The sequence below is a fragment of the Podarcis vaucheri genome (assembly GCF_965113315.1).
Source record: "Podarcis vaucheri genome assembly, chromosome: 1".
NCBI lineage: Eukaryota > Metazoa > Chordata > Lepidosauria > Squamata > Lacertidae > Podarcis > Podarcis vaucheri.
The window spans coordinates 69,922,810-69,937,298 of NC_138759.1; the positions used below are offsets into that span (position 1 = coordinate 69,922,810).

A 14,489-nucleotide genomic window follows, 5' to 3' on the forward strand; every position below is an offset into this window, starting at 1 on the left:
AAGACAGAACCCTGTAGCACCCCACTAGTCACTCTTCTCCAGGATGAAGAGGAACCATTGATGAGCACCCTTTGGGTTCGGTCAGTCAGCCAGTTACAAATCCACTGAGTGGTAGCATAGTCAAGACTGCATTTTACCAACTTATTTAACAAGAATATCATGGGACACCTTGTCAAATGCCTTGCTGAAATCAAGGTAGGCTATATCGAGTTTCAATCAAAGGAAGCAATAGTCCCGCTCTATTCTGCCTCGGTCAGACCACACCAGGAGTACTGTTTACTGGGCACAATTTAAGAAGGCTATTGACAAGCTGGAATTTGTGCAAATGAGGGCAACCAAGATAATCAAGGGACTGGAAGCCAAGACTTATAAGGAAAAGTTGAGGGAATTGGGTATGTTTAACCTGCTAAAGAGGAGACTGAGAGGATATATGATAGCAATCTTCAAATATCTAAAGGCTGTCACATGGAGGATGAAGCTCCTCTTCCAGAGGCTGGGACCCAAACCAATGGATTCAAGTGACAATAAAGGAGATTCCTACTAAACATCAGAAGAACTTCCGACAGTAAGAACTGTTCAGCAGTGGAAGAGCCTCTCATGGGAGGTGGTAGCCTCTTCTTTCTTGGAGGTTTTTAACCAGAGGTTGGATGATCTAGTCAAGATTCCTCTACAATTCTAAATTCTGGAATATGTATTATTCATTGATAGCATAACAGAACTCTCTCAATAAGGCATACATTTTAAAAACATGATCAATTATTGGGTGGAGCAAATCACACATAGCCATTTTTACAAGGTACCTTTTCACTGGCAGCTTTTGAAATCCTTTCAGCAGCACTATTGCTTTCCAGACATATTCCTTCATCAACCCCATCATCATTTGAAAAATCATTGCTCATCTGATCACTATGACAACTCCCTTCATTCTCTGCGCCACTGTCAGTGCAGCTTTCTGTTTGAGGAGACTTCTTAAAAATAAGTAACCAGAAGCAGTTTAGAAAGTATTAAAGACCTATACATCTGATCAACTTTGTATGTAATGCTCGTGCTGTACTCTTGAATGCTACAAAAACATTTGACACATTCCTTAAGATTTCTTATGCTTCAACATAAAGAGTTCCATAGACCCAATCTAGTTCAAAGTACTAGGATTCAAAGTTCAAAGTACAAATGTGGATTCCCAAGGACTCAAGAACCCCCAAATATGCATGAACAGAGGCAGGGGAAATAGGCTTGAGTGCCTATCCTCATTCTTTGTACTACCTGCATACATGTGTATATGTAGGGGCAAGGGAAAATAGGGCATTATAGATGCCCATGGGAACCCTCTGCACATGGTTTCATTGTCTGTTCACTGACCTCTGAACTGTTCAATTGTAACATAAATGTTTAAAATAAGCTGTGGTCACACCTTAATGAACAAATTTATCATGGCATAAGCTTTCGCAGAACTGTGTCATAATAAATTTGTTAGCTGCTAAGATGTCGCTACACTTCATTGATTTTTCTACCCCCTTGGATAAAGATACAAGACAAGACAATAATAGCCTTTTGCACGGGAGTCAGCAGAAGGCAGATCAACTCTGAGGACTCTGTACTCTCCAGGAGACTGGCAAGGGTTTCTAGCTGCTTTACAAGAGTAACAGTAACAGCTAAAAGGCTGCCCCCCCCAAAAAAAAATCCCTGCTGAAATAAAGAAATCTGGATTTTTGGCATGAAAGAATGATGAGCTCAAGTCTGATACTCAGGCCAGGAATTTTATTCTGTATGTGCTCAGGGTTCCTCTGTTCCTTTATTCAAACTATATTCCTACATCCATGGACCACTATTTTGCATCTGGATCCTGTTGGTGGACCTCAAGGTTCCAGTAAAGAACAAAGCAGATTTAAATTCAGACAGCTCAGCACACTGGTTACAGCCAGTGGTGTCCCTTTGTAATCAAAGAAGAGCTTCTGAGCCAGCGGAGGTAGCCTGTTGCAGAAGTTGGGGGGGGAGCGTTTTCTGCCATTTCCCCCTCCATCTTGCAGCTCCTCTGAGGATAATCTCCAGAGGGCTGGGAGAATCTTCCAGAACAAGAAGGCAGGGGGGAGGGGGGCAGGGCAGAGTGGTAAATATCACTCTTCCACCAGTGAATCTCTTTGATGGACCAAACATGCAAAAAGTACCAACTTGGTTCCATAGTCAGGCCTAGATATATATTTTTAATGGGTGTTTTCATCTGGGATTGAAAATTTTAAAAACCAGGTATCACAGCAACAAGCCAGTGTTTAATGTTTAGCAAGAATTTCAAAAAGGGAAAAATGATATGTTTAGGCCTTGAAACTGGGAACGGATTTCAAAATGATTTTTGTTTGATACTCAGGCAAACAGAACTACATTTGAGAGATAAAGATAATTCTTAAAATACAACCAGTATGCGGTTTGTTACCTCATCTTCAATATCGATAAATGAACCCATGTCTAGCTCTTCTGGAAATGTCATACGGTCATTAAGTTTTATCCTGTGCATAGTGGTGTAATCAAAGTCAAATCTCTTTAGCTGCAAGGTCAGCAGATAGGGAAAATGCAAAAATCGCAAGCCCTGAAAAACATAAGGCAAAAAAAAAGAAAAGATATAAAGGCAATGATAAATATCAAGGATATATATCCAGTTAGTTCAGAGTTCTGTCAAAAGGCATTTATTACCTTCCTTGCATCGCATTTCTTCTTGCACCGTTCACAGAAGTACTGATTGGGGCCATCAAGGATCTCCGGCTGAATGAAAGCATGTAAAGCTTCCTCCTAATCAAGTGGGAAGGAAAAGATAAGCAGCTGCTGAGACAGATAATGTTGAACTGTGCAACAAGCAAAAGTTCATTTAACAGGTGATTTAATATATTAAAATAATCTCCATAAACAAAATAAAAAAGCAGCTACTGGATTAGGGAGGAAAAAACTCACGGGTCAACAACTTTTGCATTCTACCTTAGGTAAGCAGTCAAATCATGATCAATAACACATCACATTTTATTAACAAATTGATGGTTCCATCAGAATTAAGTTTTGTGAACAATCCAAGTCTGTTATCTTGCACATCACATTAAGCCACAGTGGCACAGTCAGCAGTTTCTTGGCCTTACCCCCCCCCCCCCCGGTTTAAAGATGGCATTGATCTTTCAGGAACATGGGCAAAATTAAGCAGAGGGCATCTTTTAAAAGGTATTAATTCTGTTCTGTCATCTCTTAAAGGTATTGTCATATTAATCTGAAATCTTAGATTTCAGCTCTGCACATAGCCAGGTGTATATTAAGTCCCATTAAACAGAATATGCACATTTCAGTGTATAAACTGCCAACAGCCTAACTTTATATCATTGTATGGCTATATGAGAGAGGTGGCTAATGTTTGCAATTTTTCCAACACAGATTAAAAAGCTCCATATATGGAAAAATGTGTGTGCACTGTCAGGTATGAAAGCAGAATAAGAAATTCATTTTTCTGGTAAGCCTAAAACCACAAAGGCAGCTACCCAATGGAGTAGAATTTACTGAATTAGTCTGTAGAACATTGCTTTTTTCAGGGTTACTCAAGGGTACGCAGTACTAGCACCTCTTTTTTATTGTTAAAAGTGTGGCACTTTCTGTAACAACTTCGAAGTGAGTACCAGCACCTGTTTTTCTAGAAAAAAGCACTGCTGTACACCATATCAAAAGAGAATATAACCTACATTTAAATTCTGCATAAAAGCAAAATATATCAAAACCCCAAATAATACAGATTGTTTCAATTGTTACTAAAACTAAAAACTGAAAATAGGGGAGATAGATTTCTCAGTTCTAAGGACATAAAATCATTCTATCTGTTGTCCGAAATGGATTCCAAATCCCTTTCCCTGAGGCTGGAGGCTTTTGTCACAAAGGAGACTACTTTTCATGTCACATAGATTAGTCCCCTGTAGTAAACTTTTTTTTTAATTCTCTAATATTTCATGTTCCTTAGTAAAGGTTCTAATATCGGAATAAAGCTGATATTCAAGAATATAGTGAAGTAAATCCTCTGGCGCTGCTGCCCCAAGATGCATAATAAATTTTGGGCCAGGGTGCTGAAAAAAACTCTCCAGTTGAACAATTTATTCCATCTGCTCAAATGGAGTCAGGTACAACTTTCCCGATTCAAAAAACTTCAGATTTATTACAGTTTTCCCATTCTGCATGAACCACTGTTTTGGCATCATTTTGTCCCAGATTGTTTTGCAGTATATCTCCTATGGGTGTGATTAGATCATTCAATAAATCCTTATAAAAAGGTGCCACTGTTAATGGTAAATAAATGCAACAAGTCATTGCTCAGCTTGGCTCGTTCCAGCTAGTTGGTACCCTAAATCTGTGACTCATGAAGAAACAGTGTGTGGACTCTTCTGAGGATATGGAATGCTTAGATGTAGGCAGCAGTGAAGGATGCCTCAGTCCTTGACTCTTGGGTCTTGGTACCTGGAGAAATGCCTACTCCCACATACCATTGTGTTTCATATGCTTTGTAGTTTTTTAATTGTTGTAAGTCACTCCAAGTAATAAAAATGTATAAATTTGACTATACATTAATGACGTCCTCCAAGGGCCTCTCCACAGTTTGAGGTAAGGCAAGTGGCAGCAAGGGACAAGGCATTTCCAGTTGCAGTGTCCTGTCCCTGGAGGTCCAGGAAAACTCTCTGGTGCCAAAAAGATGGCACTGCATTTTTTGCCAGTAGTCAAAGGCCTTTTTATTCTCCTGTGCTTTTAGTATGTTTTTACAAGGATTTTATGCTTTCAGTGGTTTGATTATATCTTTGTATTAATAGGTTTATCACTATACACACACCACTCAGAAAATGAAAGCTGAAGCGTGGTACAGAGATCCCTTAATAAAATAAGGTAATGTTTCTGGTTTGAGACATGTGTGGCTACCTCACAAATGGTGCATGCACAATAGGTATGTTTTGAACATATCAACTGGAAGTCCTTAGCATAGGAAATTAAGAGAGATTCTTATTTTTTCTCAGTGCATTATTCCCCATTTCTCTCTTCTTCCCAATACTATGAATAATATTTGGAGGGCGAATTATGAGTTGTATGAAACAACTTGTCAAAAAAATGCTGAGCATATGACCTGTTTCTATTTATGTCAGCTGAGTCTTTTATTCAAAAGTAACTAAAAATATTGAGACACGCGAGCTTGAAAGCTGACAGAAGACTGGGCTCATGAATTCAAGAAGCACCTTCACTGGTGAAGGTAAAATCAGAAACACCATTTGTTATGTTGTAAAATGAGTAATTTAAAGGCAGATAAGGACATTTTAAAAGGTTCTGAAAGTCACTTTCTCTCATGATCAACAGCTGTCCCCTGATTTCTAAATAAATAATAGGGGGCTTAATGGGAGAGAAAACTCACCAATTGCAAAATGGCTGGTACACAGCTTATAAGATTACTATCTAAAGCATGTTGTTTGATGGATCCCACTTTGGGAGGAGATCAAGGATATGGGAAGGTCCTCAAAAAGCCTCCAATGCATCCCTCCAATGCATCCCATTTCTGAGAGCTCAGAGAAGCACTAAGAACAAACAGAACAAAGGTTTTACAGCCCCAGCTTTTCCACATGAACAAAAATTCTGTCACTGTTGATAGAGAAGAACTCTTTACAAAGGGACTGTTCTTCAAACCATAATGGGGAAGGTAGGGGGAACTACTCTACTTGGCTCCTCTGCACCGTTGGTTTTTTTGTTTGTTTGTTTTAAAAATTGTACCTAAATATTGCAGAGTACAAGGAAGTATTTTTTTTTTAATCTATTATAAGCGACAATCTTTGCATCAGAAGGCAATTACTATGAAGTGGATTACAGATTTTGCAGTTTTGACTCTATAAAATATAAATCAATCTGAAGCAAGCATGCGTATCACCTGTACAAAATATAGATTTTTAGACTACAACTATGACCTGCTAATAAGGCCATTCAGGGAACAATTGCTGACTAGAATGCTTAAGTAATCTGCACCAAAACGGCTGAGGTATTTTTTTCCAGCAACATCTTATTATGTGGGAAGCAATTAGTCAGATATAGAAATATGCAGTAGAACAGAATGTGTTACATCTTTTACATTTAAAAAAATGGCATGTGAATGACTGACAAAGTGGTTATGTAAAATTTATGTAGACTGTGTGATGTGCAAGTCAACAAGGAACCATACTATTATATAGATCCATATCTATAGATATAGATATATATACAGATATAAACAAAAACAAGTGATGCTCCTATGGATCTTCAAAACTTGAATGAAAAAAACTCATGAATGGTAATGCATTATTTAATGACTTTAGTGCTTACCAAAGAGGAAGTGATGCTCAAAGTCATTTTAATGGGATTTTTACAGATCAGCTTTTTAAAAATATGTGTTATATTTGACTGCTGTGTATTTTACTTCTTTCTACACTTTTCTATAATTTGTATAATTACAGGAGGTTGGATTTGATGATCCTCAGGGTCCCTTTCCAACTCTACAGTTCTATGATTCTATGATGCTTCTGCCTTATATGAATGAAATTGAAAAGTATTTTATAAATACTATTTCTACCAAAATGTCTCTATTAACTAGCATAAGTTGGTTTTCAATGTGGTTCTGACTCAAGGAAAGTCAAGAAGAAATTATAGAAAAGTCAAACCATTTAAAATTTATTCTAGTAGTTAGATCCCATGTCATGGTTGGCCTCCAAAGGCTCCTTTCAAAGCAAGTTAGCTTTGGGGCCAAGAAAATGTTGATCAATAACATCATCCACTGAATAATTCACAGCAAAGTGTGTCTGTGACTGCATCCTTCCCTTCCCAGTGTTCCCCTAAATCTGCTTCAGAGTCTTGATGGTGGTGGTGGTGGGGCTTTCAGAGCAGACCTTGAATTGCATGGGTAGAAGAGAGAGGTGATGTCCCATTGCAGAACCTAATGTGACACTAGATCACCCAAAGTACTTCATTTCTCATATCACTATCAAGGACAAGGAGATAGGTTAATATTCGCAGGAAAAGCCAGAAGCTGTCTAGTCAAGGCTATTACTGTTGAATTAAATAGGATTTACTTCTAGGTTAGTGGGATAATATAATGTCCTAGATGTTTGATCTGGAGTTTGCTCCCACTGGTGACAGAACTCAAGGTTCTATTCAATATGCTACTGATGGCAAAAAAAGGGGGAAGAGAAATGTAACAAATTTCCCCTTCCTCCTGCAGTCACCTTTCATACTAACTGAGGGTCCCCAACCCTGCTATTCAGGGCAAAATCAACAAAAACCACCTACTCACCCATTTTGCCTGTGGAATTCCTTAGTTGGATAAGAAGCCTTCCAAGAATAGAGGGAAGTTTTCTGTTCATGGGAGGCAACATCCAACCCTATGTTCACTACACTTCAGCTGCACTGAAATAAAAGGGACCACATACAACTAACAGGCTGCAGCTCAATATCCACTTACTGGAGAATAATGCCTGGGAAGTGGCTTTGCTTATGAGTAGAAATGTCTAGGATTGCACTGTTTTTTCCTGCATCCACTGACTTTCCACTTTCATGGAAGTTTCATTACTGCCAATATCTGCTTGTAGAAGATTACCAATACTTCTTTAAATTTACCACTTTGAACTGTTGTTTCCTAACAATTTTGTTTTCTTGCAAACACATAGGCAAACAGCCTAACTTTTCTATAGAAATGCTTCCAGGTGCTTGTAACAAAATTCTGATTACTATTAATTTGCCATGTGAAGCATTAGAACACATCAGCCTTACTATAGTTACTGTCCTTAAAAACTCATACACCCCCCAAACAGTAAGACAATTCACGTTTAAGGAATGACAACCAACTGTAGGATGGAGTAGGAGCAACAGACAGCCAATCCAGCCACCGAGTTAAATTCAAAGGATTATTTAAATTTAAAGGATGATGGTTTCCTATTGTAAAATTTAAGTTGCTAGCAAAATTAGTGCTCTTTCAAAGACTACATATATCAATCTATCTGAAAAGTAGGGTAGATTCAGAAGTAGGGTGGAATGCATACTAGAGGCTAGAGGCTAGTATGAGGTGCTGTGCCCAAAATATGGCATCTTAGTTTAGTTCTGGCTTGGTGGTGCAGCCTACCAGCTACAAATAGTGGTCCACTAGGAACTGTTTTTGCTGGGCACTTGGCACAACCCCCCCCCCACGGGTGATTTTCTGGAAAGTCACAAAGTATGACTGGCGAGCTTCTATCACCTTGCTGGTCTACAGTTTATGTAGAGCTGGCACAATGACATTTCTACTGAAGCAGTTTATAAGTAGTCTCATTTGCATCTTTCTTCTATGGTACCCAAACTGTAAGGTTTCTAGTCAAGTCTCCCATCTGACTAGACACAAACCTGCTCAGCTTCAGCATGGTTGATGAAGGATGTGCCTTCAAGACAATGGCCTACTTTAATCTTAAACCACCACTTCAGCTTGGGAAATATGCTTTTGAATAAGACCTTTGGAAAGCTTGATTTGGACAAGGTCAAAACAGAACCTAGACTGTTCAGTAATGCCTACACAATGCCACTACCCTGAAGCTAAGGAAGATGATTCTTTAGTATTTTTCATCCTAAACCCTTTTCTGATGTGTAAAGATGTAAGCTGTACTTAATCTTGAAACTAGATGGGATTGCAATATACTGCAAGTCTGTACAATATTAATGCAAATGCAGGAGTTCCACAACACAATTCTTAAATATGTTCTCTATAAACAAACAGTAGCAGCACAAACTTCCCCTTTTAGCATTTTCTTCAGATTTGTATTTGGAACCTGCAAATCATCAGCTTAACCGACAGCAAATTACTGATTGTTTCATAAGGTTTGAGCAATTAATTTTTTAAAACTGCTCTTTTACATGGCCTTATATGGAATACAACAAAGCTCTTGTTGTTTCTTCAAACACTGAAGCTATACCATAATGCAAAAGAAAACAAAACAAAATGGGAGATCAGAATAGTAAACTAAACTATTTCTTCAAGTTACGAACAGACACGGCAATAAAAGGTTGAAGCCCCAATAGCTGCCAGTTAAGAAATTTAATCTCTATTTTGATTTGCAGAGTCAGAAATAAACATTGGGTATATCTTAAGTTTGTAATTTCTCTCAAAAATCCCATTTACCATAATGTTATTAGAAATTTCAAGTATAAATCCTTTGTAGTGTATAATGGCAACCACTGACAAGACAGACCTTTTCTTTTTTCCAGGAATTGACATGTTTTCTGTTACTTTTATTAAAAAATGAGAGATCACTTACCTCTTGGCTAGAGTTCTTTGAAGGTAGTATCCTCCTTAGATTCCCTATTTTGGGTAGTGCCGCCTGTGGCGAGTCCCTCAGGAACTTACTAGCAAGATCTAAGAGTTTTACATTCCCTTCCACAAGCCCTATTAGCGCATGTGTTGATCCCATTATGTGATTGATATGACCTTTGAGCCCACTGCTTACTTATCTGTGGATCAATGGAGGATACTACCTTCAGAGAATTCCATTTAGAAAACATGCGATTTTTTTCCTTTCTCCAAAAGCAAGTATCCTCCATAGTTCCCAACTGCTAAAGACTAGACAGCTAAAATATTTTCTACCACCAAAATAACCAACTTTGCAATACAATTCAGGAAAAAATATAAGAAAGCTTGACTAAGTGGAGCATCAACAGAGTTTCCAACACAATAGCTTTAGAAGAACCTCAACATATGATAAACTTGGTTCTCATGTGCAGATATTCATGATAGAAACAGATGTTGTTTCAACCAGACAGAATAAGAGTTGGTATCTATGCAACTTTCCAGTATTTAATATTCATGCAAAATGTGCATCCTGTGATAGTTAATTGACTTAATTTTTTATCTCCCACCTCAGAGAAAGCATTTAAGACAGTAGATCTTATTACAACATTTTTTTAAAATACACTAGAGACAAGGGGAATAGGTGCCTGTTAATTAAAAAGATGACTTAATGGTGAGCTTAATACCAATCAAAATAGGGAGGCATTCCAAATAGTTCTATTTACTAGATAATGTCACATTTATAAGCCCTTAAGTTACCCAACACCCTGCAGTAAAACTGCTGGTGGGTGTGGGGCGATTCTGTTCCCGGCCCCTGTGCATGTTGGCAGCTCACACATAATCATGTTCTGCCCCGCCCCACCCCCATGCCCTCTTCCAGGTCCAAAAGGACCCACACATTGGCAATCACACATCAGTTGGACACACTTAAAATGGCTGCTACCTGTATATACTAAATAGCATGATAAATTTAACAATACATGAAAATGGCTAAAACTAAACAAACAATTTCTAGCTGTTTGGTTCAGTTGTTCTGGGGTGGGCAGAAAGCATTTATGGTTCACTGGCCAGAGTGTTAAGAAAGAGGAAGAAGTTTTCCTTCTTGTTTCATCTCCAAGAATAGTGTTCCACCAGAGCAAGAAGGCAAGGCTTTCACAAATGTGCTCCCACCAGGGAGAGGGAGAGGAGCAGCTTCTCCTACACTAGCGCTATGCTAGGGAGCAAAAGTGCTGCCAAGTAAGCAGGCACTGCTTGTTTGCTCCTCCCACTGCTAAGTGTGTGTGTGCAAACACTTTCATGTGACCTTCGGAGTAGGGGATGGCAAACCTTTAATGTGGTCTCTGAACTGGAAAAGCTTGGTCAAAACCAGTTGATTTTTATCATGTCCAGCATATTATTATACTTCAGTTCAAAACAGATGTATATGCAAAATCTATTCATTTATATTATCAAATGTGATGGGGTCACCCGAATCACCTACCACACCATAAGGAAGGATTTTGTAGAATAAATACCTGATGATATCCTACCTACTTGGCTTATTTTCTCATGACTCCTCTTATTGCTGTTCATGTTCTCTGCTTTGGATTATCCCCTTACAACATGCAGACACACCCACACACAGCACACATGGAAATCTAAATTAGAATTCCATACACATTCCCTTTGTATATATGACACCTCTCACTAGTTTAAGGAGAACTACACCAAAGATATGGCTCACACCATCTCTTATTCCTCATTTCAAAAAGTGTTCCTTTCTGCAGTAAAACAAGAAACTCCTGTTACCACCACAAGCAGTTGCTCTATTTTTATTACAACTGTCAACAACATTAACACTTTTTAGATATTAATAAAACAAACACCTATCAACATACCAAAACAGAACTAACACTAAATCCCAAAAGCATTCCAAAAATAGCATAATAATATTACGGTAACCATTAAATCACTTAGCTGAACTTCCCTCTTAAACATGCACCAGTAGGACTCATTGAAGGGTCAAAAAAACTTCTAGAACTTGCTAGCTGGTTTACTGCACAAAGACGGACAACCCAAGATGGAGTATCTAGGATGATACTTACCTTTCAAGAAAGTGATACCACTGTTGCATTATGTATGTAATGTGTGCATAGATGCATTAGCATTCAGGTGAGCAGTACACACCACGCTTGCAAAAGCCTGGTTGGAGCCATAGGGCCGAATGACCAACGGAATATCCAGGTATGTGTCAATCCTCCAACTCTCATAGCCGCATTCCAGACATCTTACATAGTCCTTCAGCTTGCCTTGATAGAGCTGATTTATGAGATCAGCCTGCAATTGAGAAAGAATTTAAATATTTCAGCAAAGCCAAAGGGAGACAAACAAGATATTATCTTGCTTTATACAATATTCATTCCTGTGGCATTTAAAGGTATTCATATTGAAATGCACAAGTAACACTTTACAGGGATAAGACAGAAGTTCACAGTGTGTGAAATCTGCCAATACCTTTTGTATCTGTCAAGTAAGAGTGTTCTTTTACTAAAAAGCAGAGCATACTCTCATTTCCATCTAATTTTATTACAATACACTGGTTATTCATCAAAACAGAAAATAAACCTACTCACAAAGCTCAGGGCAGGTAAAATGTTTCTTTCTACAATTAGTCTTAATAGCATCTGATTTGGCTCAGAATTATTTCTTCTCTAGTTAAATCTAAAAGCATGACTTTCACCATACCATCTCAATGTCTTTGCCGAAGTTAGCATTTGAAATGTGGTCCAACGCAACATTATCTACTTAATCCATTCTAGCTAATATTTCTAGTTCAAGTAGCATGATATTCCTCTTTATTCCTTTTTTTTTTTTTAAGAAGAGCCAAAACTGTTACCTGTTCTGTTAGTTTCCATTTTTGTTCCAAAGCATCAAACATGACTCTACAGAGTTCCTGGACATCATGCTGCTGCCAGGCTGTTGGAAAATAAAAGTGACCTTATTGTGTCGGCTTAGGCAGACATCTACCTACAGAATGTTGTTAACCTGGTTTACACGCACACACACGCACACCCCACAATTAATTTCGGCAGAACCTTTTATGTAATATCAAGGCAGACCTAGATAGGTGGATTCCCTTCACAGTAAACTTATTCTGTTTAGGATTGTGCTAGCTTTGGGGTCAAAGGGTACTAGCAGACAAAGTCATACTCAGAGCAGACTCACTGAAAGCAGCCAACTTATTAGCTACAATCATGACTAACGTTAAGTGCACTGATTTTGTTGGGTCTACTTGGAGTACAGCTTAGCAGGATATTATCACTCAATTTCTCCCATGTGCAACACTTGGCTAAAAACTAACCATTGTTTCCAAGCATGTTCATATTTTCAAAAAAACCACTAGACATTCACAACAGGAGTTTGGGGGTCCCTAAAACCTCTGGAGCAGACTCGAGATGCATGAGGGGCTGCACAAGAAAAGAAGTGCAGTTCTGCGGCACAAATGTCTCTTGCGCAAGTACAACAGCAGTGTTTGATACAGACCTAACACTGCAGAACATACACTTTGGACTTTAACAATACTAAAAAGAGCTGTAAGTTCTGCTTCTAACACACCTTTTATTTTGGCCTCAATAATTTATTTTAGTTCATAGTTCAAAAATAGAGTTTCTAGGAGATAAAAAGCAATGAGGCACTGAACACATAAAGTTTACTTCTGTGAATTCATTGTAACAATTCAAAATTGCAAATAGGAATTCATGTTTGCATGGAACAAAAAATAAAAGAAATACAGTAGTCACCAATACCCCCTTCTCTGCCTACCAGATAATGCAGATACTGCGTAAAATGAAACATTGTCCAGCCACCATCAGAATGGATACTGTTGGCAGAATGAATTCCTACCCCCCGCCCCGCCCCTGCAGCTCCTCTGCACCCATCAAAACATATCTGGGGGGAATATGTCGGCTGCAGGGGGGGGGACGTGGAAGGGGAAGTCCACTCATACAATATTAGACTTCACCTACTGAAAACAAGGTTTAAATTTATCCAAGAATCATTTTAAAGTAGCTTGACTTTCTTCTGCTATCCCTGGAAGCATCTAGGTGATTACCATGGTCACCAAGATTCGGTCACCAAGATTCTGGACTAGATAATCCAACATGTGTTCTTAAACAATGTTTGTAAAAACAGTACAAAAGCTTGCAATGCCTATATCTTTTAGAGCATTCTCCATTCCTGAGAAAGTTGAATCACTTAAAAAAAATAAAAATCCCGCACCTCAAAAGATTAATGTACTCTGGGATTCTTTCTATGGAACAAATCCACATTCAACACAGAATGTCAGTTTATATCTAGCCTAACAATTACACTAAATTTAACCAAGCAATTTGTCTTAATTACCCTCACTACTATCCCATCCAAAGCTTCGTGTAACATCTGTTGTTTCAATTGCTCTCTTTTTGCTGGTCTGTAATAAAACAAATAGCCTTTGAAGCTGGTAAGGGATGCTGGTCACTGGATCTTCTTCAGATTCTTCAAATTCCCATCTATTAACAAAAAGGAGGGATCTTAGTAGGATCAGGCAATTAAGTTACAACACATTTAAAAGAGATGCCTTCTTAATGTACATTTTTAGATAGAGATCTTCCTTGGATGACAAGCTGATGTAAAATTGCTGTTCAAGGTGCAAATATGGAAAACCCGAAATCCTAATTCATATGCTTAGCATAGTCTAATATAGAACATAAAAACAACTTTTAAGAAAACATGTGCAACAATTCTTCAGCATTTAATGTTTTCATCAGACCACTTTCTATAAAGAAGCATTATGAAACATTGCACACTTTTTTTTATAAAACAGTTGTTTTCCAAAAACAGTGGTACCTCGGTTTTCTAATATAATCCATTCCGGAAGACCGTTTAAATTCAGAAACGTTCAAAAACCGAAAACTCAATACGGAAAACTCAATATGGAAGCCACATGGCATGTTTAACTTCCGAGGCGTGTTTGAAAACCGAAGCATTTACTTCTGGGTTTACAGAATTTGAAAACTGAAATGTTCATCAAAGAAGAGATTTGAAAACCAAGGTACCACTGTATACCCATTTGAAAATGAAATTAATAAAATCACAAAATGTGAACTCTCATGAATTCTTGCAAATACTGTTATAGGATTAAACACTGCTT

The 14,489-nt window shown here is 38.1% G+C and overlaps 1 protein-coding gene across 3 annotated transcripts in view; it reads right to left on the minus strand.

The window, feature by feature from the left end:
- The window catches only part of USP47 (ubiquitin specific peptidase 47), a 48,578-nt gene that overhangs the window by 16,028 nt on the left and 18,061 nt on the right, over nucleotides 1–14,489 (minus strand). For 2 of the 3 annotated variants that reach the window (XM_082192893.1, XM_082192891.1), the window contains 6 exons: nucleotides 13,703–13,848; nucleotides 12,198–12,277; nucleotides 11,489–11,638; nucleotides 2,686–2,781; nucleotides 2,429–2,581; nucleotides 801–968 (listed from right to left, as the gene is read on the minus strand). In XM_082192893.1, the coding sequence (XP_082049019.1) occupies nucleotides 801–968; nucleotides 2,429–2,581; nucleotides 2,686–2,781; nucleotides 11,489–11,638; nucleotides 12,198–12,277; nucleotides 13,703–13,848 (793 nt within the window). The remainder of the gene's footprint in view (nucleotides 1–800; nucleotides 969–2,428; nucleotides 2,582–2,685; nucleotides 2,782–11,488; nucleotides 11,639–12,197; nucleotides 12,278–13,702; nucleotides 13,849–14,489) is intronic. The other variant, XM_082192892.1, reaches the window with a different exon arrangement.